Raw genomic sequence first — 27362 nt, forward strand, 5'->3', positions numbered from 1 at the left:
AAAATTGCAACCAGTAACATTGTTTAACATCTTTATCTTTCAACAGACCATATTTCAATAAAAAATAATGGTTAACAACACATTCATGTAATCATTATTTTGTCATCTTGACACCGTCTCGCTGTCATCTTGACACCGTCTCGCTGTCATCTTGACACCGTCTCGCTGTCATCTTGACACCGTCTCGCTGTCATCTTGACACCGTCTCGCTGTCATCTTGACACCGTCTCGCTGTCATCTTGACACCGTCTCGCTGTAGTGCACAGGTCACTAGACACTCATTAACAGGCAGATTCATTCAACTTCTGCTTTTCAAAAAACAAAATATACTTGAGTCCATAATATAGTGAAACAAATATATTTCCTCCCATATAGAGAGCAATCACAGTAGTATTTACATTACCATGAGTTCACTCCTATTTAAACGGGGCTCTTGAAAAATAGTTTAAGAGTCAAACCTTCAGGGCATGATGTATTTTCCTGAACTCCATTGTAAACTCAGTGTTCCCATTCATCTATATTTTCAAACATTTTCTCATTATTTCTCAGGTGAGGAGATAGAGGACATTTAGAATGGGTAGTGAACTATGGATAGTATTGTACAGTTAACCGATATTACATGTCTTCTCAGATTTGTCAGCAGACCGTGCCCCGAGCATTTTGCTTTGGTACTTTTTTCCTGACCAGAAAAATCTATGGACTCTTGCTACAGCCAGAGTTTTTTCAGGTCACAAAGCAGTACTCCATCCACAGTGCTTTGACATTCCTTTATTTCAATGCGAGTGAATCAGTCTACCTCAGAGTCACTGTGGCCACCGTTTGGCTGGGGGTCTGTATTGGACTCAGTATTGTTCAGCAGCTCGACCAATAGCGAGATGAGCTTGCCATCCTGTGTAATGTAATTGGCTGAGCTGTGTGGGCGGAGGTTGCGGTACAGCATGGTCTGGATGGAGGAGCGTAGCTCCCACAGCAGCTCCCATGTCTGGACAGACAGCTCACAGCGTACCAGCGACCGCCCCGGGAACGCCACCTCCACACGGTCACCATTCACTGAGAGAGGCAGGAGAGTGTTAAAGAAAGGAAACAAGTAAGTATCCCTTTTCCAATATTTGACTGGATTCTAACATCCTTTATAACAATTCCACTCAATAGTCAATGGTATTGATAAAGCTAGTGAGGCCCTCAACGACATATCTGCAGCGTCAGCGCAAGTCTACGTGCAGTAATTGGTGAATGGTGAGATCTCTACAGTACCAGCAGTTTAATGCCACTCTAGGATTCATAAAATGGTACTGAATTGAATTATACCTCTCTCAGTGATGTCACAGTCGGTGAGCAGCAGTAGGGCGAGGGGGTGGGCTGCTGAGGAGTCTCTGATGAAGACGTTACCATTGGACTTGATTGCACTGAAGAAGGTCAGCCAGCGACTGGGGAACTGCTCCTCTCCCCTGGAATAAGACAAGATTGGGTTCTTAATAAGCACACACACACACACCATAACATATAGGCAAATATATGAGAACACACACACTATACATACACAAAAGTATGTGGACACCCTTCAAATGAGTAGATTCAGCTATTTCAGCCACACCCATTGCTGACAGGTGTATAAAATCGAGCACACAGCCATGCAATTGGCAGTAGAATGGCATTGGCACTGATAGGATGGCACCTTTACAAAAAGTCCGTTGGTCAAATGTCAGCCCCGCTCAACTGTAACTGCTGTTATTGTGAAGTGGAAATGTCTAGGAGCAACAACGGCTCAGCCGCAATGTGGTAGGCCACACAAGCTATCAGAACCGGACTGCAGAGTGCTGAAGTGCGTAAAAATAGTCTGTCCTCGGTTGCAACACCCACTACCGAGTTCCAAACTGCCTCTGGATGCAACGTCAGTACAATAACTGTTCGTTGGGAGCTTTGTGAAATGGGTTTCCATGGCCGAGCAGCCGCACACAAGGCTAAGATCACTTTGAGCAATGCCAAGCGTCGGCTGGAGTGGTGTAAATCTCGCCACCATTGGACACGTGTTCTCTGGAGTAATGAATCACGCTTCAGTATCTGGCAGTCCGACGGACGACTAGGTTTGGGGGATGCCAGGAATTCCAGGAGAAAGCTACCTACCCGAATGCATAGTGCCAACTGTAAAGTTTGGTGGAGGAGGAATAATGGTCTGGCGCTGTTGTCATGGTTCGGGCTTGGCCTCTTAGTTCCAGTGAAGGGAAAACTTAACGTCACAGCATACAATGACATTCTAGGCGACTCTGTGAATCCAACTTTGTGGCAACAGTTTGGGGAAGGCCCTTTCCTGTTTTAGCATGACAATGCCCCTGTGCACAAAGCGAGCTCCATACAGAAATGATTTGTCGAGATTGGTGTGGAAGAACTTGACTGGCCTGCAGAGCCCTGACCTCAACGAACACCTTTTGGGATAAAATGGAAAACCGACTGCGAGCCAGGCCTAACCACAAAACATCAGTGCTGACCTCACTAATGGTCTTGAGACTGAATGGAAGCAAATCCCCGCAGAAATGTTCCAACATCTAGTGGAAAGCCTTCCCAGAAGAGTGGAGGCTGTTATAGCAGCAAAGGGTGGGTGTCCACATACTTTTGGTCATGTAGTGTACGTGCCCAGACACAGAGCAATCACATCGTAACTAGAGGTCGACAGATTATGATTTTTCAACGCCAATACCGATAATTGGAGGACCAAAAAAGCCGATACCGATTAAAAATCGGCCGATTTTAAAAAACTGTATTTGTAATAACGACAATTACAACAATACTGAATGAACACTTATTTTAATATAATACATCAATAAAATCAATGTAGCCTCAAATAAATAGTGAAACATGTTCATCGCTGAAACAACACCTGCATTGCTTGCTGTTTGGGTTTTTAGGCTTGGATTTCTGTACAGCACTTTGAGATACCAGCTGATGTACGAAGGGCTATATAAATACATTTGATTTGAATTTGGTTTAAATAATGCAAAAACAAAGTGTTGGAGAAGAAAGTAAAAGTGCAATATGTGCTATGTAAGAAAGCTAACGTTTCAGTTCCTTGCTCAGAACATGAGAACATATGAAAGCTGGTGGTTCCTTTTAACACGAGTCTTCAATATTCCCAGGTAAGAAGTTTTAGGTTGTATTTATTAATAGGAATTATAGGACTATTCCCCTCTACACCATTTGTATTTCATTAAGCTTTAACTATTAGATGTTCTTAAAGGCACTTTAGTATTGCCAGTGCAACAGCATAGCTTCCGTCCCTCTCCTCGCTCCTACCTGGGCTCGAACCAGCAACACAACGACAACAGCCACCATCGAAGCAGCGTTACCCATGCAGAGCAAGGGGAACTACTAGAAGGCTCAGAGCGCGCGATAACTAACTAGCCATTTCACTTCGGTTACACCAGCCTCATCTCGGGAGTTGATAGGCTTGAAGTCATAAACAGCGCAATGCTTGATGCACAACGAAGAGCTGCTGGCAAAAGGCACTAAAGTGCTGTTTGAATAAATGTTTACGCGTCTGCCTCTGCCTACCAACGCTCAGTCAGATTATATGCAACACAGGACACGCTAGATAATATCTAGTAATATCATCAACCATGTGTAGTTAACTAGTGATTATGATTGATTGTTTTTTATAAGATAAGTTTAATGCTAGCTCGAAACTTACCCTGGCTTACTGCATTCGCGTCTCCTTGTGGAGTGCAACGAGAGAGAGGTAGGTCGTTATTGCGTTGGACTAGTTAACTGTAAGGTTGCAAGATTGGATCCCCCGAGCTGACGTGAAAATCTGTTGTTCTGCCCCTGAACGAGGCAGTTACCCCACCGTTCCTAGGCCGTCATTGAAAATAAGAATGTGTTCTTAACCGACTTGCCTAGTTTAAAAGGTATAAATAAAAATAAATAAAAAAGTAAAATAAAGAAAATCAGCAAATTGGCGCCCAAAAATACAGATTTCTGATTGTTATGAAAACTTGAAAATCGGCCCTAATTAATCGGCCATTCCGATTAATCGGTCGACCTCTAATCGTAACACACACACACTAAGAGCCAATTTATGCTTGATGCGAAAATGTGGTAGGAGACTCCATATGGAGGGTGTGATGCAATTGCGGAGGCCCCGGAGGCATGCAGAGGTCAAAATTACCTCCGTACTGCATCGCCAAGTGCCACTCAAATTTTATAACAATGCAGAGGGCTCCGTAACACTTACACCAGCCGATGTCACAGAAAGGCCATAAAGATCATCAAGGACAACAACCACCCGAGCCACTGCCTGTTCACCCCGCTATCATCCAGAAGGCGAGGTCAGTACAGGTGCGTCAAAGCTGGGACCGAGAGACTGAAAAGTAGTTTCCATCTCAAGGCCATCAGACTGTTAAACAGCCACCACTAACATTGAGTGGCTGCTGCCATACATGGAAAAAATGTATCACTCGTCACTTTAAACAATGCCACTTAATATAATGTTTACATACCCTACATTACTCATCTCATATGTATATACTGTACTCGATACCATTTACTGCATCTTGCCGATGCCGTTCTGTACCATCACTCATTCATATATCTTTATGTACATATTCTTCATCCCTTTACACTTGTGTGTATATAAGGTAGCTGTTATGAAATCGTTAGGTTAGATTACTCGTTGGTTATTACTGCATTGTTGGAACTAGAAGCACAAGCATTTCGCTATACTTGCATTAACATCTGCTAACCACATGAATGTGACCAATAAAACTTGATTTGATATAGCTCCGCATTAACATGTTTGGTTGACGGTAGGTGGGGGTGGGAGATCCTGTGTAGTCAGCTCAGCTATCACCATTGAGACCGTGTCTGTGCCTCGACCTAGGTTGGGCAAAACTAAACATGGCGGTGTTCGCCTTAGCAATCTCACTAGGATAAAGACCACCTCCATTCATGTCATTACTGAAAGAGATCATGATACCTCACATCTCAAAATAGGGCTACTAAATGTTAGATCCCTTACTTCAAAAGGCAATTATAGTCAATGAACTAATCACTGATCATAATCTTGATGTGATTGGCCTGACTGAAACATGGCTTAAGCCTGATGAATTTACTGTTTTAAATGAGGCCTCACCTCCTGGCTACACTAGTGACCATATCCCCCGTGCATCCCGCAAAGGCGGAGGTGTTGCTAACATTTACGATAGCAAGTTTCAATTTACAAAAAATGACGTTTTCGTCTTTTGAGCTTCTAGTCATGAAATCTATGCAGCCTACTCAATCACTTTTTATAGCTACTGTTTACAGGCCTCCTGGGCCATATACAGCGTTTCTAACAGAGTTCCCTGAATTCCTATCGGACCTTGTAGTCATAGCAGATAATATTCTAATCTTTGGTGACTTTAATATTCACGTGGAAAAGTCCACAGACCCACTCCAAAAGGCTTTCGGAGCCATCATCGACTCAGTGGGTTTTGTCCAACATGTCTCTGGACCCACTCACTGTCACAGTCATACGCTGGACCTAGTTTTGTCCCATGGAATAAATATTGTGGATCTTAATGTTTTTCCTCATAATCCTGGACTATCGGACCACCATTTTATTACGTTTGCAATTGCAACAAATAATCTGCTCAGACCCCAACCAAGGACCATCAAAAGTCGTGCTATAAATTCACAGACAACACAAAGATTCCTTGATGCCCTTCCAGACTCCCTCTGCCTACCCAAGGACGCCAGAGGACAAAAATCAGTTAACCACCTAACTGAGGATCTCGATTTAACCTTGCGCAATACCCTAGATGCAGTTGCACCCCTAAAAACTAAAAACATTTCTCATAAGAAACTAGCTCCCTGGTACACAGAAAATACCGGAGCTCTGAAGCAAGCTTCCAGAAAATTGGAACGGAAATGGCGCCACACCAAACTGGAAGTCTTCCAACTAGCTTGAATGCACCAATTTGTAAGTCGCTCTGGATAAGAGCGTCTGCTAAATGACTTAAATGTAAATGTAAATGTAGCTTGGAAAGACGGTACCGTGCAGTACCGAAGAGCCCTTACTGCTGCTCGATCATCCTATTTTTCTAACTTAATTGAGGAAAATAAGAACAATCCGAAATTCCTTTTTGATACTGTCGCAAAGCTAACTAAAAAGCAGCGTTCCCCAAGAGAGGATGACTTTCACTTTAAAAGTGATAAATTCATGAACTTCTTTGAGGAAAAGATTATGATTATTAGAAAGCAAATGACGGACTCCTCTTTAAACCTGCGTATTCCTCCAAACCTCAGTTGTCCTGAGTCTGCACAACTCTACCAGGACCTAGGATCAAGAGAGACGCTCAAGTGTTTTAGTACTATATCTCTTGACACAATGATGAAAATAATCATGGCCTCTAAACCTTCAAGCTGCATACTGGACCGTATTCCAACTAAACTACTGAAAGAGCTGCTTCCTGTGCTTGGCCCTCCTATGTTGAACATAATAAACGGCTCTCTATCCACCGGATGTGTACCAAACTCACTAAAAGTGGCAGTAATAAAGCCTCTCTTGAAAAAGCCAAACCTTGACCCAGAAAATATCAAAAACTATCGGCCTATATCGAATCTTCCATTCCTCTCAAAAATTTTAGAGAAGGCTGTTGCGCAGCAACTCACTGCCTTCCTGAAGACAAACAATGTATACGAAATGCTTCAGTCTGGTTTTAGACCCCATCATAGCACTGAGATGGCACTTGTGAAGGTGGTAAATTACATTTTAATGGCATCGGACCGAGGCTCTGCATCTGTCCTCGTGCTCCTAGACCTTAGTGCTGCTTTTGATACCATCGATCACCACATTCTTTTGGAGAGATTGGAAACCCAAATTGGTCTACACGGACATGTTCTGGCCTGGTTTAGATCTTATCTGTCGGAAAGATATCAGTTTGTCTCTGTGAATGGTTTGTCCTCTGACAAATCAACTGTAAATTTCGGTGTTCCTCAAGGTTCTGTTTTAGGACCACTATTGTTTTCACTATACATTTTACCTCTTGGGGATGTTATTCGAAAACATAATGTTAACTTTCACTGCTATGCGGATGACACACAGCTGTACATTTCAATGAAACATGGTGAAGCCCCAAAATTGCCCTCGCTAGAAGCATGTGTTTCAGACATAAGGAAGTGGATGGCTGCAAACTTTCTACTATGAAACTCGGACAAAACAGAGATGCTTGTTCTAGGTCCCAAGAAACAAAGAGATCTTCTGTTGAATCTGACAATTAATCTTAATGGTTGTACAGTCGTCTCAAATAAAACTGTGAAGGACCTCGGCGTTACTCTGGACCCTGATCTCTCTTTTGAAGAACATATCAAGACCATTTCGAGGACAGCTTTTTCCCCATCTACGTAATATTGCAAAAATCTGAAACTTTCTGTCCAAAAACGATGCAGAAAAATTCATCCATGCTTTTGTCACTTCTAGGTTAGACTACTGCAATGCTCTACTTTCCGGCTACCCGGATAAAGCACTAAATAAAACTTCAGTTAGTGCTAAATACGGCTGCTAGAATCCTGACTAGAACCAAAAAATTTGATCATATTACTCCAGTGCTAGCCTCTCTACACTGGCTTCCTGTCAAAGCAAGGGCTGATTTCAAGGTTTTACTGCTAACCTACAAAGCATTATATGGGCTTGCTCCTACCTATCTCTCTGATTTGGTCCTGCCGTACATACCTACACGTACGCTACGGTCACAAGACGTAGCCTAATAATTGTCCCTAGAATTTCTAAGCAAACAGCTGGAGGCAGGGCTTTCTCCTATAGAGCTCCATTTTTATGGAACGGTCTGCCTACCCATGTCAGAGACGCAAACTCGGTCTCAACCTTTAAGTCTTTACTGAAGACTCATCTCTTCAGTGGGTCATATGATTGAGTGTAGTCTGGCCCAGGAGTGGGAAGGTGAACGGAAAGGCTCTGGAGCAACGAACCGCCCTTGCTGTCTCTGCCTGGCCGGTTCCCCTCTTTCCACTGGAATTCTCTGCCTCTAACCCTATTACAGGGGCTGAGTCACTGGCTTACTGGGGCTCTCTCATGCCGTCCCTGCAGGGGGTGCGTCACCTGAGTGGGTTGATACACTGTTGTGGTCATCCTGTGTCTGGGTTGGCGCCCCCCCCTTGGGTTGTGCCGTGGCGGAGATCTTTGTGGGCTATACTCAGCCTTGTCTCAGGATGGTAAGTTGGTGGTTGAAGATATCCCTCTAGTGGTGTGGGGGCTGTGCTTTGGCAAAGTGGGTGGGGTTATATCCTTCCTGTTTGGCCCTGTCCGGGGTGTCCTCGGATGGGGCCACAGTGTCTCCTGACCCCTCCCGTCTCAGCCTCCAGTATTTATTTTATTTATTTATTTTTTAAATTTCACCTTTATTTAACCAGGTAGGCAAGTTGAGAACAAGTTCTCATTTACAATTGCGACCTGGCCAAGATAAAGCAAAGCAGTTCGACAGATACAACGACACAGAGTTACACATGGAGTAAAACAAACATACAGTCAATAATACAGTATAAACAAGTCTATATACAATGTGAGCAAATTAGGTGAGAAGGGAGGTAAAGGCAAAAAAGGCCATGGTGGCAAAGTAAATACAATATAGCAAGTAAAACACTGGAATGGTAGTTTTGCAATGGAAGAATGTGCAAAGTAGAAATAAAAATAATGGGGTGCAAAGGAGCAAAATAAATAAATTAATTAAATACAGTTGGGAAAGAGGTAGTTGTTTGGGTTATAGGTGGGCTATGTACAGGTGCAGTAATCTGTAAGATGCTCTGACAGTTGGTGCTTCTGGCTCAGTGTAGAGCAGGTGCAGGGTAAATCCCGGGACCACCCATACGTAGAATGTATGCACACATGACTGTAAGTCGCTTTGGATAAAAGCGTCTGCTAAATGGCATATATTATTATTATTATTATTAAAGAAATAATTGGTTTTGGGGGTGACCAGAGAGATATACCTGCTGGAGCGTGTGCTAAAGGTGGGAGATGCTATGGTGACTAGCGAGCTGAGATAAGGGGGGACTTTACCTAGCAGGGTCTTGTAGATGACATGGAGCCAGTGGGTTTGGCGACGAGTATGAAGCGAGGGCCAGCCAACAAGAGCGTACAGGTCGCAATGGTGGGTAGTATATGGGGCTTTGGTGACAAAACAGATGGCACTGTGATAGACTGCATCCAATTTGTTGAGTAGGGTATTGGAGGCTATTTTGTAAATGACATCGCTAAAGTCGAGGATTGGTCGGATGGTCAGTTTTACAAGGGTATGTTTGGCAGCATGAGTGAAGGATGCTTTGTTGCGAAATAGGAAGCCAATTCTAGATTTAACTTTGGATTGGAGATGTTTGATATGAGTCTGGAAGGAGAGTTTACAGTCTAACCAGACACCTAAGTATTTGTAGTTGTCCACATATTCTAAGTCAGAGCCGTGCAGAGTAGTGATGTTGGACAGGCGGGTAGGTGCAGGTAGCGATCGGTTGAAGAGCATGCATTTAGTTTTACTTGTATTTAAGAGCAATTGGAGGCCACGGAAGGAGAGTTGTATTGCATTGAAGCTTGCCTGGAGGGTTGTTAACAGTGTCCAAAGAAGGGCCGGAAGTATACAGAATGGTGTCGTCTGCGTAGAGGTGGATCAGAGACTCACCAGCAGCAAGAGCGACCTCATTGATGTATACAGAGAAGAGAGTCGGTCCAAGAATTGAACCCTGTGGCACCCCCATATAGACTGCCAGAGGTCCGGACAGCAGACCCTCCGATTTGACACACTGAACTCTATCAGAGAAGTAGTTGGTGAACCAGGCGAGGCAATCATTTGAGAAACCAAGGCTGTCGAGTCAGCCGATGAGGATGTGGTGGTTGACAGAGTCGAAAGCCTTGGCCAGATCAATGAATACGGCTGCACAGTAATGTTTCTTATCGATGGCGGTTAAGATATCGTTTAGGACCTTGAGCGTGGCTGAGGTGCACCCATGACCAGCTCTGAAACCAGATTGCATAGCAGAGAAGGTATGGTGAGATTCGAAATGGTCGGAAATCTGTTTGTTGACTTGGCTTTCGAAGACCTTAGAAAGGCATGGTAGGATAGATATAGGTCTGTAGCAGTTTGGGTCAAGAGTGTCCCCCCCTTTGAAGAGGGGGATGACCGCAGCTGTTTTCCAATCTTTGGGAATCTCAGACGACACGAAAGAGAGGTTGAACAGGCTAGTAATAGGGGTGGCAACAATTTCGGCAGATAATTTTAGAAAGAAAGGGTCCAGATTGTCTAGACCGGCTAATTTGTAGGGGTCCAGATTTTTCAGCTCTTTCAGAACATCAGCTGAATGGATTTGGGAGAAGGAGAAATGGGGAAGGCTTGGACGAGTTGCTGTTGGGGGTGCAGTGCTGTTGACCGGGGTAGGAGTAGCCAGGTGGAAAGCATGGCCAGCCGTAGAAAAATGCTTATTGAAATTCTCAATTATGGTGGATTTATCAGTGGTGACAGTGTTTCCTATCTTCAGTGCAGTGGGCAGCTGGGAGGAGGTGTTCTTATTCTCCATGGACTTTACAGTGTCCCAGAACTTTTTTGAGTTAGTGTTGCAGAAAGCAAATTTCTGCTTGAAAAAGCTAGCCTTGGCTTTTCTAACTGCCTGTGTATAACGGTTTCTAGCTTCCCTGAACAGCTGCATATCACGGGGGCTGTTCGATGCTAATGCAGAACGCCATAGGATGTTTTTGTGTTGGTTAAGGGCAGTCAGGTCTGGGGAGAACCAAGGGCTATATCTGTTCCTGGTTCTAAATTTCTTGAATGGGGCATGTTTATTTAAGATGGTTAGGAAGGCATTTTTAAAAAATGGTTGGTTGAAGACAGCAGAGGTGTATTTAGAGGGGAAGTTGGTTAGGATGATATCTATGAGGGTGCCCGTGTTTAAGGCTTTGGGAGGGTACCTGGTACGTTCATTGATAATTTGAGTGAGATTGAGGCATCAAGTTTAGATTGTAGGATGGCTGGGGTGTTAAGCATGTTCCAGTTTAGGTCGCCTAGCAGCACGAGCTCTGAAGATAGATGGGGGGCAATCAGTTCACATATGGTGTCCAGAGCACAGCTGGGGGCAGAGGGTGGTCTATAGCAGGCGGCAACGGTGAGAGACTTGTTTTTAGAGAGGTGGATTTTTAAAAGTAGAAGTTCAAATTGTTTGGGTACAGACCTGGATAGTAGGACAGAACTCTGCAGGCTATCTTTGCAGTAGATTGCTACACCGCCCCCTTTGGCAGTTCTATCTTGTCTGAAAATGTTGTAGTTTGGAATTAAAATTTTTGGTTTTTGGTGGTCTTCCTAAGCCAGGATTCAGACACAGCTAGAACATCCGGGTTGGCAGAGTGTGCTAAAGCAGTGAATTGAACAAACTTAGGGAGGAGGCTTCTAATGTTAACATGCATGAAACCAAGGCTATTACGGTTACAGAAGTCATCAAAAGAGAGCGCCTGGGGAATAGGAGTGGAGCTAGGCACTGCAGGGCCTGGATTCACCTCTACATCGCCAGAGGAACATAGAAGGAGAAGAATAAGGGTGCGGCTAAAAGCAATAAGAATTGGTCGTCTAGAACGTCTGGAACAGAGGGTAAAAGGAGGTTTCTGGGGGCGATAAAATAGCATCAAGGTATAATGTACAGACAAAGGTATGGTAGGATGTGAATACAGTGGAGGTAAACCTAGGTATTGAGTGATGAAGAGAGAGATATTGTCTCTAGAAACATCATTGAAACCAGGAGATGTCATTGCATGTGTGGGTGGTGGAACTAATAAATTGGATAAGGTATAGTGAGCAGGACTAGAGGCTCTACAGTGAAATAAGCCAATAAACACTAACCAGAACAGCAATGGACAAGACATATTGACATTAAGGAGAGGCATCCTTAGTCGAGTGATCAAAAGAGTCCAGTGAGTGGAGTGGTTGGTTTGGGGGTCACGGCGATTTAGACAGCTAGCCAGGACATCGATAGCAAGCTAGCATAGGATGGAGGTCTGTTGTTAGCCACCTCTTGCGTTCCGTCAGTAGATTAGTGGGGTTCCGTGTGGTCGAGGGGATTAGTCCAAATCACACAACAACAAAAATAAAATAAAAACAATAGATATAGTTATAGAGGCCCAAGAAGAAACATAATAATAATAAAAATAAATAAATAGTCCGATTGTCTATTCTGAGAGCAGCCGGTAAGACAGCTAACGGTTAGCAGGCCGCAGATGGGCGTTCAGGTAACGTCGCGACGGAGGAGCCAGCCGGATCTCCTTCGGGTAGATAACGTCGGCAGTCCAGTTGTGAAGGCCCGGTGGGGCTCCGCGTAGGCGGTAAAACGGGTCCGGATAGGTGACTGCAGCCCAGGAGTGATTGACGGAGCTCAGGAACGACTGACTGAGCTGGCCAGCTCCGGAGCAACCGATGCTTGCTCTGGAATCGACGAGAGCAGACAGACACACGAACAGCAGCCAGCCAGCTGTGAGATCCGGGAATGAATGTCCAGAGAGCAGCCGAAATCCAAGGACATGGAGAGAAAAAACTGGTCCGGTATGTTCCGTTCCGAGCCGTACAAAAACTGGCTTTAGATTTTCGAGCTAAAGGATAGCTGATGACCACAAACCGTGGTTAGCTGAATACTAACGATTTGCCAGTAAAGAAGCTAACTAGCTTCTGATTAGCTTCTAGCTAGCTCCTGGATTCTGGTTAGTTTCTGGCTAGCTTCTTGGAGCTTCTGGCTAGCTTCTTGGAGGATTGCAGATTTGAGGTAAATAATACTTATTTATAAATATAAATTGGTGAGGCGGGTTGCAGCAGAGTGTTTTGAAGATGAGTTGATGGAAAATAAAAATAAAATGTATGTGAAAAAAAGTTGTAAATATATATATATATATACAGGACACGACAAGACGAGGACAAAAGACGTCTGAACTGCTATGCCATCTCGGGTACAATGCTGCAGTAGTTTGTGTCGGGGGCTAGGGTCAGTTTGTTATATCTGGAGTACTTCTCCTGTCCTATTCGGTGTCCTGTGTGAATCTTAAGTGTGCGTTCTCTAATTCTCTCCTTCTTTCTTTCTCTCTCTCGGAGGACCTGAGCCCTAGGACCATGCCCCAGGACTACCTGACATGATGACTCCTTGCTGTCCCCAGTCCACCTGGCCATGCTGCTGCTCCAGTTTCAACTGACCTGAGCCCTAGGACCATGCCCCAGGACTACCTGACATGATGACTCCTTGCTGTTCTCCTGGCCATGCTGCTGCTCCAGTTTCAACTGTTCTGCCTTACTATTATTTGACCATGCTGGTCATTTATGAACATTTGAACATCTTGGCCATGTTCTGTTATAATGTCCACCCGGCACAGCCAGAAGAGGACTGGCCACCCCACATAGCCCGGTTCCTCTCTAGGTTTCTTCCTAGGTTTTGGCCTTTCTAGGGAGTTTTTCCTAGCCACCGTGCTTTTACACCTGCATTGTTTGCTGTTTGGGGTTTTAGGCTGGGTTTCTGTACAGCACTTTGAGATATCAGCTGATGTACAAAGGGCTATATAAATAAATTTGATTCGTATAAACACAAACCCACTTCCTTGACAACTTCCCTCACAACAGCTCTGCTCCACAAAGCATAAGAAATATGAACGCCCTGCCTTCTGCAGAGGCCGTAACACCGTAAACGTTTGCACGGCAAATGCAGACGTCAGATTGACCATGCAGCGCTTAACACACATACACACACCTGTTGACGGAGGAGCGGTGTATGAGCACTGGGCCACTCTGCGTACGGAAGGACAGGCTGTTGGGGCGGAAGCGACCTTTGGTCACTGCTCCCCTTTTCACCTGAGGCACAGAAACATAACAAATGAGTCAGGATGCTGAGTGCATAGTTTAAGCTATAGGAACCCGCAAACAGTCATTCTTCTGTTTGAGATTTAGATGTGTACCTGTATGAGGTTGGGGTAGAGTCCGGCCAGCAGCACAGCCTTGACCAGCTCATCCTGGTGGCTGTGTTGGTTGTAGAGGGAGGAGGATCTCTGGCAGTCAGCTGAACGCTCCACCAGCCCAGCCTCAAGGAGGTTCTCACTGAACTGGGAAGTCAGACCTGGAACACATAAGACATCAATGATTAATAAAAACATATGAAAATATATGGAATATGAATATCTATGGGAGACACTCAACAACCTGGGTCAGCCAGAGAACTGACTGAATCAATGACGAGGGCACAGAGTTTTACCTGGGCAGGTCACAAGGTAAGGAAAAACCAGACAGCCAGGAGTTTACCCAATGTCTCTGTCTCTCTCACCATTGATGAAGCGCAGGCCGGCTCCAGACAGTGTGTATCTGTTCAAGTAGTCCTGTCTGGTCTCTCTGTCCCTCTCTTGCTGAACGCTCCTCCAGCCCAACACGGCTCGACTGAACACCAGGTAATCACTGTAGCTTGAACCTCCCAGGTCTTCCTTAGCCTGGAGGGAAGGAAGTAGAAAGAGAGATGGAGGGGAAGAAAATATTGATAAAATGTGACAGAAAATCAACTAGTGTAATTCAAAATAAAAGACTAACTTAGATCATAAATAAAGAAATGACCAGCAGACATTTACACTGCAATAGAAATGTGAACTTTGCAGGTTGTTATGGATCTATAATTAAAACTGCCCAAGTGGACGTGGACTGAGTCAGTGTCTGACCTTAGCGACCAGGGCTCTGTTCTGCATGCTGTTGTGGAAAGGGTCTCTGGTGAGACAGGCTGTTACTGACAGCAGGGGCAGGACACAGCGGAACAGAGCAGCAAGCACCAGCACCTTCCCCAGGCGCGGGTCACAGGACAGACAGGCTACTCTCTCCCCCAGGGGAGTCAGGGCCTCTGTCTTGTCCAGAACACCTAGGGAGAGGGAGGGGAGAGGAGTAGTAAGAACAAAACACCAGTAATACACACACACATATACTTGGCCTTTTGAATGATTTGTAAATCCCAACTGAAACAATCAGGATGAAAATGTTTTTCATCATGTGAAGACAGATCATTAGAGAGTCTCACCAATCTCTTGCAGGTTGCGAACAGCATCGGTCACAGCCTCTCGCTCTGGGCTGTCCAACACCTGCGATAAGAAATCCACTGCCTGGAGAGACCCACCAAGGGAACATCAATGTGTGACTACATGCAGAGACCTCACAATTACATTGACTGGCTCTTAAACCCCTACATCGTTCCTCTGTCAAATCCCTTCACCTTGCAGTGGGGGCTGTGGATCTTGGCCTGTACCACCAGGCTCTCCAGAGGGGTGCGTAGGATCTCAGGCACAGGGAAGGTCGTCATTGATTCCAGGCGTTGCCGTGGGAACAGGTGGTAGGCATGTCCAGGCTGGCATCGCCCCGCCCTCCCTCTACGCTGAGTGACGTTGGAGCGCGAGATCCAGACTGTGTCTAGACATGACACCTGGGGACCAGCAAAACAGAGGTTTGCAACACCACACTAGTATATTATAGTCAACCACAAGTTGGATTTGCGAACCCCAGCTTGGCGGCTCCTGTAAGTACTAGGAATGTTTTCCATACACAATCTTAAAAAACTTGGGAACAGGGATTTTTTAGGAGAGCACTATTGTCCTCTATTGAGGTGCTTTAAGATACCGTTTCTGCATTAATGGCTATATGATCTATTCACTGTGAAAGAAGTGACCGTCACCTACCTTGGTCCGTGTGTCGTAGTTCTGCTCTTTCTGAGAGCCCGCGTTTACTACGTGAACAATGTCGTCGATGGTGATAGAGGTCTCAGCGATGTTAGTGGCCAGGACGATCTTCCTCCGGCCCTCAGGAGGGCGCTGGAACACGGTCTGCTGGTCACCCACCGACATACTTGAGTGTACTGGACAGAGAGAACATGGGGTCACTAATATAAGAATAGTTTGAAGATAAATAAACAGAGTTTGAGAGGATGCGAGGACGAGAGTACCAAACTAAATATAGTACTAATGGTTAATAGGGAATTGTAAATAGGAGTTGGGTCTCAGTTCAACAGCGGTTTAGAATCTCTGGAATGTCACTCCTGAACTCAGAGCTGCGTGTACTATGTCCTCTACATTGAGTCGGGGGCAGGATACTTGTTATTTGGCCATTGGCCAAGTTGTACTGCAAGGACTTCTGATTGGTCAACTCCAGGCTAGGGTAGGGGGTTTTAAATGGCATCCTGTTCCTTCGTTCAGTGGGGAAAAGCTGAGAACAGGGGAGACTGAACATCTACCTCCCAGCATTACATATTGATTTATCCTCTCTAAATAAACCTATTTTTCTCCCCCTGATTTGCTTTAGAGTTTGTTTATTGAGGAATAACAAATTGCTAACACTGACATACTTGAGTGTACTGGACAGACAGAGGAGGAGCAGAGACATTACTTTATTACAATCCAGTTTCAAGACCGTTCCTTGTGCACTACATTTTAATTAGGTTCAGAATTCTTTCCTTACTATGTCACATTGTGATCTGACCAGGAATAATACAGGTAGCATGTTGTGAATGGGCAGCAGGACAGAAACCAAAGACAGACCCCTTATCCAGTCCTTACATGGTAGGATCATTTGAGAGCCAGACTGGAAGGTTGGCTTCTCCTCTAGTCTCTTCTGGACGGCCTTAATGTCCTGCCAACCTGGTAGGAAACACAGCACTGCACCTGTAAGAGAATTCATCAATTAATTAATCAACCATCAGTTGGATCAGACCTTAGCTTAACAGACATGGAGAGACAAGGGGAACAAAGAGTAAAACTAGGAGAGTGTTGAACTGTTGGTTACCTGGCTCTCCCTGTCTGTGGATGTGCTCTATCACATTAGCTACTAAGTCCAGGTCTGGCGTGGCATCATCCTTCTCCTAAAAAACATAGAAACACAGTCAATTTATGAACAAACATATACACTACCGTTCAAAAGTTTGGGGTCACTTAGAAATGTCCTCGTTTTTGAAAGGAAACGGCAGATTTTTTATGGAATATCTACATAGGTGTACAGACGCCCATTATCAGCAACCATAACTCCTGTGTTCCAATGGCATGTTGTGTTAGCTAATCCAAATTTATAATTTTAAAAGGCTAATTGATCATTAGAAAACCTTTTTGCAATTATGTTAGCACAGCTGACAACTGTTGTTCTGATTTAACGAAGCAATAAAACTAGCCTCCTTTAGACTAGTTGAGTATCTGGAGCATCAGCATTTGTGGGTTCAATTACAGGCTCAAAACGGCCAGAAACAAAGAACGTTCTTCTGAAACTCGTCAATCGATTCCATGCGAGAAATTGCAAAGAAACTGAAGATCTCGTACAACGCTGTGTACTACTCCCTTCACAGAACAGCTCAAACTGGCTTTAACCAGAATAGAAAGAGGAGTGGGAGGCCCCGGGGTACTGAGTAAGAGGACAAGTATATTAGTGTCTAATTTGAGAAACAGACACCTCAAGTCCTCAGCTGGCAGCTTCATTAAATAGTACCCGCAAAACACCAGTCTCAACGTCAACAGTGAAAAGACGACTCCAGAATGCTGGCCTTCTAGACAGAGTTGCAAAGAAAAAGCCATATCTCAGACTGGCCAATAAAAATTAAAGATTAAGATGGGCAAAAGAACAAACACTGGACAGAGGAACTCTGCCTAGAAGGCCAGCATCCCAGAATCGCCTCTTCAATTTGAGACTGGTGTTTTGTGGGTACTATTTAATGAAGCTGCCCGTTGAGGACTTGTGTCCTCTTACTCAGTTGTGCACCGGGGACTCCCACTTTCTATTCTGGTTAGAGCCAGCTTGTGCTGTTCTGTGAAGGGAGTAGTACACAGCGTTGTACGAGATCTTCAGTTTCTTTGCAATTTCTCGCATGGAATCGATTGACGAGTTTCAGAAGGAAGTTCTTTGTTTCTGGCCATTTTGAGCCTGTAATAGAAACCACATGTGATGCTCCAGATACTCAACTACTCTAAAGGAGACCAGTTTTATTGCATATTTAAAAATCAGGACAACAGTTTTCAGCTGTGCTAACATAATTGCAAAAGGGTTTTCTAATGATCAATTAGCCTTTTAAAATGATAAACTTGGATTAGCTAACACAACGTGCCATTGGAACACAGGAGTGATGGTTGCTGATAATGGGCCTCTGTACGCCTATGTAGATATCCCATTAAAAAAATCTGCCATTTCCAGCTAGAATAGTAATTTACTAAATTATCAATGTCTACACTGTATTTATGATCAATTTGATGTTATTTCAATGGACAAAAGAAAGGACATTTCTAAGTGACCCCAAATTTCTGAACGGTAGTGTACATATGAAAGAAAACAGGCAGGAATGTACAAGCGCCATCAATTATTGAAAAACTACTAACGTCCACCCCTCAGCAGTTATCACCTTACTCACCCGTCCCTGCAGGTCTGTCCTTGCCGGGGGTAGCGGTGGTCTCCCCATCTCCCTAAGGACCTCCTCCAGGTACCGATCCCTGACAGGGTGCATGAACCCGGGAACACTGACCACGGGGCAGCCCCCGAAGTACTGGGCCAGCCTCTGGTTATCCCCTGTGGCGCTCATCAGCACGACACGGAGATTGGGGTTGTCCCTTAGAGCGGGTCGCAGCAGGGCCAGCAGCAGGTCCGTATTGACGTCCCTCTCGTGGACCTCATCCACCACCACATGGCTAACCCCCCTCAGGGAGGCGTTACCCTGCAGCTTCCTCAGTAACACCCCCACCGTCAGGAAGAGAAGGGCCCCACCGCTGTGCTCCGGGGGACGGCTCTCCAGACGCACCTAGAGGGTGGGGGGGTCATGGGAGAGTGAGTGACAGCGCGAATGTCCAATGAACGAGAGAAGCTGATCTACAGTAGAGGGAGTGACAGCTCAAATGTTAGTAGGGCGGGACGATACCAGTATCGCAAAATAAATGTTGATGGCAAAAACGTAAACACAAAGCAGACCGAACTTTTCGGTCTTTTAAAATCTTGCTGTCTGTAAAATATTGTGTGCTCCAGCTTGGAAAATAAATACATGTGACTGAATGACAACATAATGTTGTGTTTCCAACATCAGGGACATTTTCCTAGAGGTTAAATCCAATACATGTTTTGTTTCCTTGCCAGGATACTAACGAGTATTGCAATAATGGTATTGTACCGGCCATAATGGTTAGTCAGTGAGTGATTCTGGTGACAACAGCATTTGATCTAATTATAAACAGCATGCTCCCTGTAACTCACCTGATACCCTACAGAGCGTTTGAGGGCGGGGCCCATCTCGTGGGCAACACGGTGAGCCACTGACACAGCGCTAATCCTCCGAGGTTGGGTGACCAAGATGTTACACTCCGCTCCATCCCCGCCCCGCACACTCCCCTCCAGAAGGAAGCGCGGGATACGCGTTGTCTTGCCACATCCCGTCTCCCCAGCAACCACGATGACCCTGGAGGACTCCACCGCTGACACAACGCGTTCCCGGTGGGCGTCGACCGGGAGCTCCACCCCCAGGCCAGGCCCTGCCCTCTCCCACTCCTCCTGTAGGTCGGAGCTCAGCTGCTCGGCCTCCTGGGTAGAGAGGGGCCGGTATGGCCTGCCTGTGATGGCGTCTGTGACGAGGTCCTCTTCCTCCTCTTCGTCCTGCTGGTTCAACCTTTGCTGGCTTCTCTCCTCCTCCTCCTCCCACAGCTTCTGCATCTCTGTCGCCACTGGATACTGGACAATTCAAGACATGAGCACAAACACAGAGGCAATGAAGTAAATTCCTGGCCAATGTCATTAGCTACACAGCCTGATTTTCCAGTGTTGATGATGCAGGATAACCAACCTGTGTGAGGTATTCTCTGGTGCTATGCTCCAAGTACTCGGGTATCTCCAGATGGCAGGGCTGTCTGTCTCTCTGCCCCGCCTCACGCATCTCCTCCTTGTGGTACTTAGCATGGGTCAGAGGTTGGTTGTCCTCATCTAACAGCTCCATTTTCTGGAGAGAATATAGACAAAGTTGAGCATTGAGCACCAAACGGAACAAAATGGATGCAATAAGACACCTATAATTGTATTCCTTTGCAAAATATGTTTTAACATAAACGTTCCCTTCCATGCCTTAATGAACACAACCCTGGTATGGGAATGCATGTGTGAAAACAGAATCTAACAGACCTATTATAAACAAATGCATGATTCATTCTCTGTGCTCTTTCATTTGTGGTCCTCACCTTCAGTTTGAGACAGGCCAGTGCAGCAGCTCTCCTCTCTGCCTCGACTCTGCGAAGAGCCGAGGCCACAAATGTAATCTCCTCTGGCCATCGGATGGTCAGCTCACATCTCTTCATCTTACCGCCCACTGTCTTGTACTGTACCAGCTCCTGTAGAGGAGAACGGGAGTGAGTGACTTAGCTTTAGACAGGTTGTATGATAGCTTATAACAAGTGTTATGACAGGCTGCATTATGGCGCATGTTGGACCTATAGGAGACAGAGACAGTTACTGACCCTGAATCTGTTGGAGGACGTGGCCACCTGGATGACCCTGGTCAGCAGAGCTTTAGGATTTACGAACATGGAAAGAGCCTGGGAGAGCTCAGAATTCTCCTCAGGTGCCCTGTATACACTGACATGTGCAGCACAATAAACCAAACCATCAACTAAAAACTGAATCGGGTCCCCTGCAAAATCAGCAAAGTATAAGCCATAATACATTGGTAATGAGTAGGATCCATAGTAACAGGAGGATTGTAATACCTTGATTGTATGCAAGGTTCCAAGGATCCATTCTGGAGGTCTCTTCTAGGCACATGGACATCTGTCCACCGACACTCCTCCAGGTCCTGTAAGGCTGACAGTGGTGGTCCTCGCCCTCGTCCCACACTCCTCCTGGCCACCTGATTGTCTGGACCCAGCACACCCATCTCCTGCAGAGATGAGAGGGAGGGAAAGAAGTGAGAGACACTGATGTAAGCAATGCACAATACTCCTGGTACAAAGTGAGACAGGTCCTGCTGTAATTATTTAAGGGCAGGGCTTTTCTCTTACCCTCAGCTTGTGACAGGCAGCAGCAGCAGCGTATCGTTCAGCATCAATCTTCTTGCGAGCAAAGCCCTCCACCTCCATCTTGCTGGGCCAGAGGAGTGTGACAGTGGCTCTCTGAAAACAGACACGTATAGCAACAGTGAAACAATTCTTAGACAATGGACTTTGTTTGGGAAAAGGCATCATCTGTCAAACAAGATGTGTTGCAATCACAGGTGGCTGGTGGCACCTTAATTGCGGAGGACCCGCTCATGGTAACAGCTAGAACGGTATCAATCACATCAAACACTTAAAAATATATATATATTTTAAATGTCACCTTTATTTAACTGGGCAAGTCAGTTAAGAACAAATTCTTATTTACAATGATGGCCTACACAGGCCAAACCCGGACAACACTGGGCCAATTGTGTGCCACCCTATGGGACTCCCAATCACGGCCGGTTGTGATACAGCCTGGATTCGAAACAGGATGTCTTTAGTGACGCCTTTAACATTGAGACGCAGTGCCTTAGACCGCTGCGGCACTCAGAATTTCCATTTTGCATTCACTCCATTCCAGCCATTATTATGAGCCGTCCTCCCCTCACCAGCCTCCCGTGGTTGCAATAGTCCACCTAATGCATTGTCTCTCTGACCTTGAGACCCCCATCCTCTGTGCAATGGTACTGGATGTGTTGGGAGAGGTCAGACACCCCAAGCGACCGGGATATGGTGGTAAACAGCAGGCTCTTCGGTTCAGGGAACTCTTTCAGCAGCTCACTACCTGATATGAATGATGAAAGACGGAGGTCAATTACTCAGCTAGCTATCTTGACAACTTAGCAAGATATCATTGTCATACAACTTGAAATAGAGACATGTAGATAACTAGCTAATGACAATGTAAGCAACTTTTCGGTCAGTAAGCTAGCTAGCTTTTAATGACGATTACTTCTGAACGTATGTCTCAAGGTGCTTTTCTCCGGCTTGGACCTAGCACCAGTCAACTCAATTCAACAGCATTTCTCACTCACCCCGTCTTGTCTGGCCCGCTGACGCTGCAGTGTCCTGATTGCTTTTGGCTTTTGTCTTGTACCACCGGACCCGATTGTAATTGTGTCCAATTGTGTTCCCTGTATCCAAAGATTTTCCAAGGTTACACAACGCTCTGAGTCGCACGAGTACTGAACCGGGCAGCGCCATGTTTGAAATACAAACGCCGGCTGCTTCGCACTTCCTTAGTGACAACACGAAATAGGTGATGACACGTGCATACACTGCCACCATCTGGCGTGGAGTGGAGTGGAAAGGTGCCACTCCACAATACGTTACTGCTGTAAAGTGGCATTTTACAAACAAAAAAAATATCATTAAGAAAGTACAGTTAGTTTATATTCATTCATTAACTCATTTATTTATTTAACCAGACAAGTTCTGAGAAGACCCCCTTACAATTGCCCATAAGGCAATGCCAATGGACCTTAAATGACCATTGTCTTAAATGCCCACATGGCAATTATTATTACAGTTAGAACATTACTGTATGATGCCAATCAGTCTTCAATGTGATGCCACCTGTCAGAAACTGATAAGAGTGGATGGTCTCATCCCAGCCAGTGGTGGCAGGTAGCCTAGTGGTTAACTCATTGGGCCAGTAACCAAAAGGTTGCTAGATTGAGTTCCTGAGCTGCCAAGGTAAAAATCTGCCATTCTGCCTGAACAAGGCAGTTCCCAGACAACCCACTGTTCCTAGGCAATCATTGTAAATAATAATTGATTCTTAACTGACTTGCCTAGTTAAATATAGGTTAAATATAAATAAAAAGGCCTGGTGATTAGAGGTTGTTGTGGGTATATAATGGTCTATGAGCTCAGACAATATACCCGTGACTGATGGAACTTACTCTTGTTTTAGGTGATTAGGCATTAGAACTATATTTTTAAACTGTTCATTCAAAAAGATGTAACAGAAAATGTAACAGAATCGGCGAGCTGACAAGGTAAAAATCTGTCGTTCTGCCCCTGAACAAGGCAGTTAACCCACTGTTTCTAGGCCGTCATTGAAAATAAGAATTTGTTCTTAACTGACTTGCCTAGTTAAATAAAGGTAAAATAAAAATACACATTTTTTAAAAAGTGAAGAAAAAAAAAATGTTAGAATCCTATGTGATTTACAAAACATGGATTTTTAGCTCATAAAATATGGAATAGTGGAGTGTCTCATTACCTAAAGCAAAATCTATTTGTGTGATGCTCTTTTTGAAAGACCACGTACTGCCAGTCTGTATTGTAACTGAAACTGAAACCTCAGGAGGCTGAAGAAATTTGGCTTGTCACCAAAACCCCACAAACTTCTACAGATGCACAATTGAGAGCAACCTGTCGGGCTGTATCACCGCCTGGTACAGCAACTGCACCGCCCACAACCACAGAGCTTTCCAGAGGGTGGAGCGGTCTGCACACTGCTTCACCGGGGGCAAACTACCTGCCCTCCAGGTTACCTACACCACCCGATGTCACAGGAAGGCCAAAAAGATCATCAGGGCAACAACCACCCAAGCCACTGCTTGTTCACCCTGCTATCATCCAGAAGGCGAGGTCAGTACAGGTGCATGAAAGCTGGGACCGAGAGACTGAAAAACAGCTTCTATCTCAAGGCCATCAGACTGTATTAACAGCCATCACTAACACAAAGAGGCTGCTGCCTACATACAGACTTGAAATCATTGGATCACTAGTCACTATATTAATTCCACTTTAATAATGATGTTTACATATCTTGCACTACTCATCTCAGATGTATATACTGTATTTTATACCACCTATTGCATCTTGTCTATGCCTGTCGGTCATGGCCCATCCATGTATTTATATGTACATATTCTTATTCCACCATTAAAAATGGTTTGTATTTGGCAGCAGCAGCAGCAGCTACTCTTCCTGGGGTCCAAACACATTAAGGCACTTACATCACACATAAAACAAAATATAAAACATTACATCATATAACATTATTACACCACTACATATATACAATACAAAATGTGTAATACCACCATACAACAATATTACAATGTACGTGCGTGTAGAGTGCATGTGCTAGCCTTGGTGTGCATATGCGTGTGTCGGTACCTGTGTGTGTCACTCCTCAGTACCCGCTGCTCCATAAGGTGTATTTTTGTCTGTTTAAATCTGATTGCATCAGTTACCTGATGTGGAATAGAGTTCCATGTCGTCATGGCTCTATGTAGCACTGTGCGCCTTCCATAGTCTGTTCTGGACTTGGGGATTGTTTAAGAGACCTCTGGTGGCATGTCTTGTGGAGTATCAATGGCTGTCCGGGCTGTGTGCTAGTAGTTTAAACAGACAGCTCGATGCATTCAGCTTGTCAACACTTCTTACAAAAACAAGTAGGGATGAAGTCAATCTGTCCTCCACTTTGAGCCATGAGAGATTTACATGGATATTATTTATGTTACCTCTATGTGCACATTCAAGGGCCAGCCGTGCTGCCCTGTTCTGAGACGATTGTAATTTTCCTAAGTCCCTCTTTGTGGCACTTGACCAGACAACTGAACAGTAGTCCAGGTGCGACAAAACTAGGGCCTGTAGGTGTTTAAATCATTTATAAAGGATGAAGATAAATGATTAAATAAATCTACACGGAAATTTAACCATTAGGGATTAGAGGTTATGCCGCATAGACAAGGAGTAATTAAAGCTGATAAACATATGTCCAACTAGGTTGGACTGGGAAGAGAGAAAGAAAACAAAGAGGTTCCTTAACCTATGTTTGAACCGACCCGGCTAGAACTCTGGGGAGATAGGACAGGGAGAGGCCCTCCAGGTTTCCCTTATCTGGGGGGGACGACGACGACTGGAACTGTCAGCTGAGTGGAGATAAACTGTGGTGATAGAATCCTAATGTTAGTATGCAAGTGTGTGTGTAGATAAGGAAGAATGTATAAAAGGAACATCTTTGTATACGCACAGCAGAGCTCTCGCGAATAAACTTGGATTTGACTAATTTGGAAACTTGGAATTCTGTATGTTTCATTTAAATCAGAACTTTACACACTCTGGGTTGCAGACATATACGGATAATTGATATTTATGAACATTGATTACAAAATTCTACATCAGTGGGACCTGCCTTGTTGATAGTATTGTTAAAAAGGCAGGGCAATGCTTTATTATGGACAGACTTCTCCCCATTTTAGCTACTGTTGTATTTTGACTATGACCGTTTACAATCCAGGGTTACTCCAAGCAGTTTAGTCACCTCAACTTGCTCAATTTCCACAATATTCATTGCAAGATTAAGTTGAGGTTTAGGGTATAGTGAATGATGTGTCCCAAATACAGTACCTTTAGTTTTGAAATATGTTGGACTAACTTATTCCTTGCCACCCATTCTGAAACTAACTGGAGTTCTTTGCTAAATGTTGCAGTCATTTCAGTCGCTGTAGTAGCTGACGTGTATAGCGTCGAGTCATCTGCATACATAGAAACTCTGGCTTTACTCAAAGCCAGTGGCATGTCGTTAGTAAAGATTGAAAAAAAGTAAGAGGCCAAGACAGCTGCCCTGGGGAATTCCTGATTCTACCTGGATTATGTTGGAGAGGCTTCCATTAAAGAACACCCTCTGTGTTCTGTTAGACAACTAACTCTTTATCCACAATATAACAGGGGGAGTAAAGACATAGCTCATATGTTATTTCAGCAGCAGACTATGAACGATTTTAAAAGCCACACTGAAGTCTAAAAAAACCACCCCCACAATATTTTTATCATCAAATGCTCCCAGCCAATCATCAGTCATCTCTGGTGCCGACAGAGATGGTCACCTCTCTTCACGTTCTTAGAAAACTATGCAGTATATTGTTTTTTTAATGTATTATTTCTTACAATGTTACCCCAGGAAATCTTAAGTCTTATTACATACAGCAGGGAAGAGCTACTGGATATAAGAGCAAGGTCAACTAACCAACTTTACGACTTTCCCGAAGCGGATCCTCTGTTTGGACCACCACCCAGGACAATGGATCGGATTCCAGTAGGCGACCCAAAACAACGCGCTGCAGAAGGTGCAGATGGATCGGTCTTCTGGTCAGGCTCCGTAGACGGGCACATCGCTCACCGCTCCCGAGTATACTACTCGCCAATGTCCAGTCTCTTGACAATAAGGTATATGCAATTCGAGCAAGGGTTGCCTTCCAGAGAGACATCCGAGATTATAACATTCTCTGTTTCACAAAAACATGGCTCACTCGGGATATGGTATCAGAATCAAATCAAATCAAATCAAATGTATTTATATAGCCCTTCGTACATCAGCTGATATCTCAAAGTGCTGTACAGAAACCCAGCCTAAAACCCCAAACAGCAAACAATGCAGGTGTAAAAGCACGGAATCAGTACAGCCACCCTGTTTCTTCGCGCATTGCGCCGACAGAAATTAACGTCTCTCTGGTAAGAAGAAGGGCAGGGGTTATGATTAACGAGTCGTGGTGTGATCATTGCAACATACAGGAACTCAAGTAATTTTGTTCACCTGACCTAGAATTCCTTACAATCAAATGCCGACCGCATTATCTACCAAGAAAATTCTATTAGATTATAATCACAGCTTTGTATATCCCCCCCAAGCAGACACCTCGATGGCCCTGAAAAAACTTTATTGGACACTATGTAAACTGGAAACCACGTATCCTGAGGCTGCATTTATTGTAGCTGGGGATTTTAACAAGGCTAATCTGAAAACAAGGCTCCCTAAATTTTATCAGCATATCGAATGCGCAACCCAGCCTGGCAAAATTCTGGATCATTGCTACTCTAACTTCCACGACGCATACAAAGACCTCCCTCGCCCTCCTTTCAGCAAATCTGACCACAACTCCATTTGGTTGCTCCCAGCCTATAGACAGAAACTAAAATAGAAAACGCCCGTGCTCAGATCTGTTCAACGCTGGTCCGATCAATCTGATTCCACGCTTCAAGATTGCTTCGATCACGTGGACTGGGATATGTTCCGGCAAGCGGTAAGCAAGTTTATTAGCAAGTGCATCGGTGATGATGTACCCACGGTGACAATTAAAACCTTCCCCAACAAGAAACCGTGGATTGATGGCAGCATTCGCGCAAAACTGAAAGTGAGTAGCACTGCTTTTAATCAGGGCAAGGCGACCGGAAACATGACTGAATACAAACAGTGTAGCTATTCCTTCCGCAAGGCAATCAAACAAGCTAAGCGTCAGTATAGAGACAAAGTGGAGTTGCAATTCTACGGCTCAGACACGAGACGTATGTGGCAGGGTCTACAGTCAATCACGGATTACAAAAAGAAAACCAGCCCTGTCGCGGACACCGATGT

The 27362-nt window shown here is 44.8% G+C and overlaps 1 protein-coding gene across 7 annotated transcripts; it reads right to left on the reverse strand.

Moving 5' to 3' along the window:
* Window positions 1–14: 14 nt before the first annotated feature.
* dhx30 (DEAH (Asp-Glu-Ala-His) box helicase 30) lies at window positions 15–22223 on the reverse strand. Of its 7 annotated transcripts, none has more exons than XM_052476812.1 (21): window positions 22024–22223; window positions 21646–21773; window positions 21011–21121; window positions 20720–20889; window positions 20471–20588; window positions 20195–20344; window positions 19807–19959; window positions 19224–19694; window positions 18394–18777; window positions 16791–16866; window positions 16565–16669; window positions 15692–15867; window positions 15232–15438; window positions 15040–15121; window positions 14690–14883; window positions 14308–14467; window positions 13946–14103; window positions 13741–13841; window positions 1309–1448; window positions 797–1050; window positions 15–121 (listed from the first exon to the last, which is right to left on the reverse strand). In XM_052476812.1, exons 1-21 carry the CDS (start codon window positions 22190–22192, stop codon window positions 95–97), a joined length of 3534 nt encoding a protein of 1177 aa, XP_052332772.1. In that variant the 5' UTR covers window positions 22193–22223; the 3' UTR covers window positions 15–94. The 7 variants fall into 7 exon arrangements, with proteins under 7 accessions (XP_052332772.1, XP_052332771.1, XP_052332770.1 ...); XM_052476811.1 differs by having other exon boundaries at window positions 15–143; XM_052476810.1 differs by having other exon boundaries at window positions 15–165.
* Between the last annotated feature and the right edge of the window lie 5139 nt (window positions 22224–27362).

The sequence above is a fragment of the Oncorhynchus keta genome, chromosome 23 (assembly GCF_023373465.1).
Source record: "Oncorhynchus keta strain PuntledgeMale-10-30-2019 chromosome 23, Oket_V2, whole genome shotgun sequence".
NCBI classification, from domain to species: domain Eukaryota; kingdom Metazoa; phylum Chordata; class Actinopteri; order Salmoniformes; family Salmonidae; genus Oncorhynchus; species Oncorhynchus keta.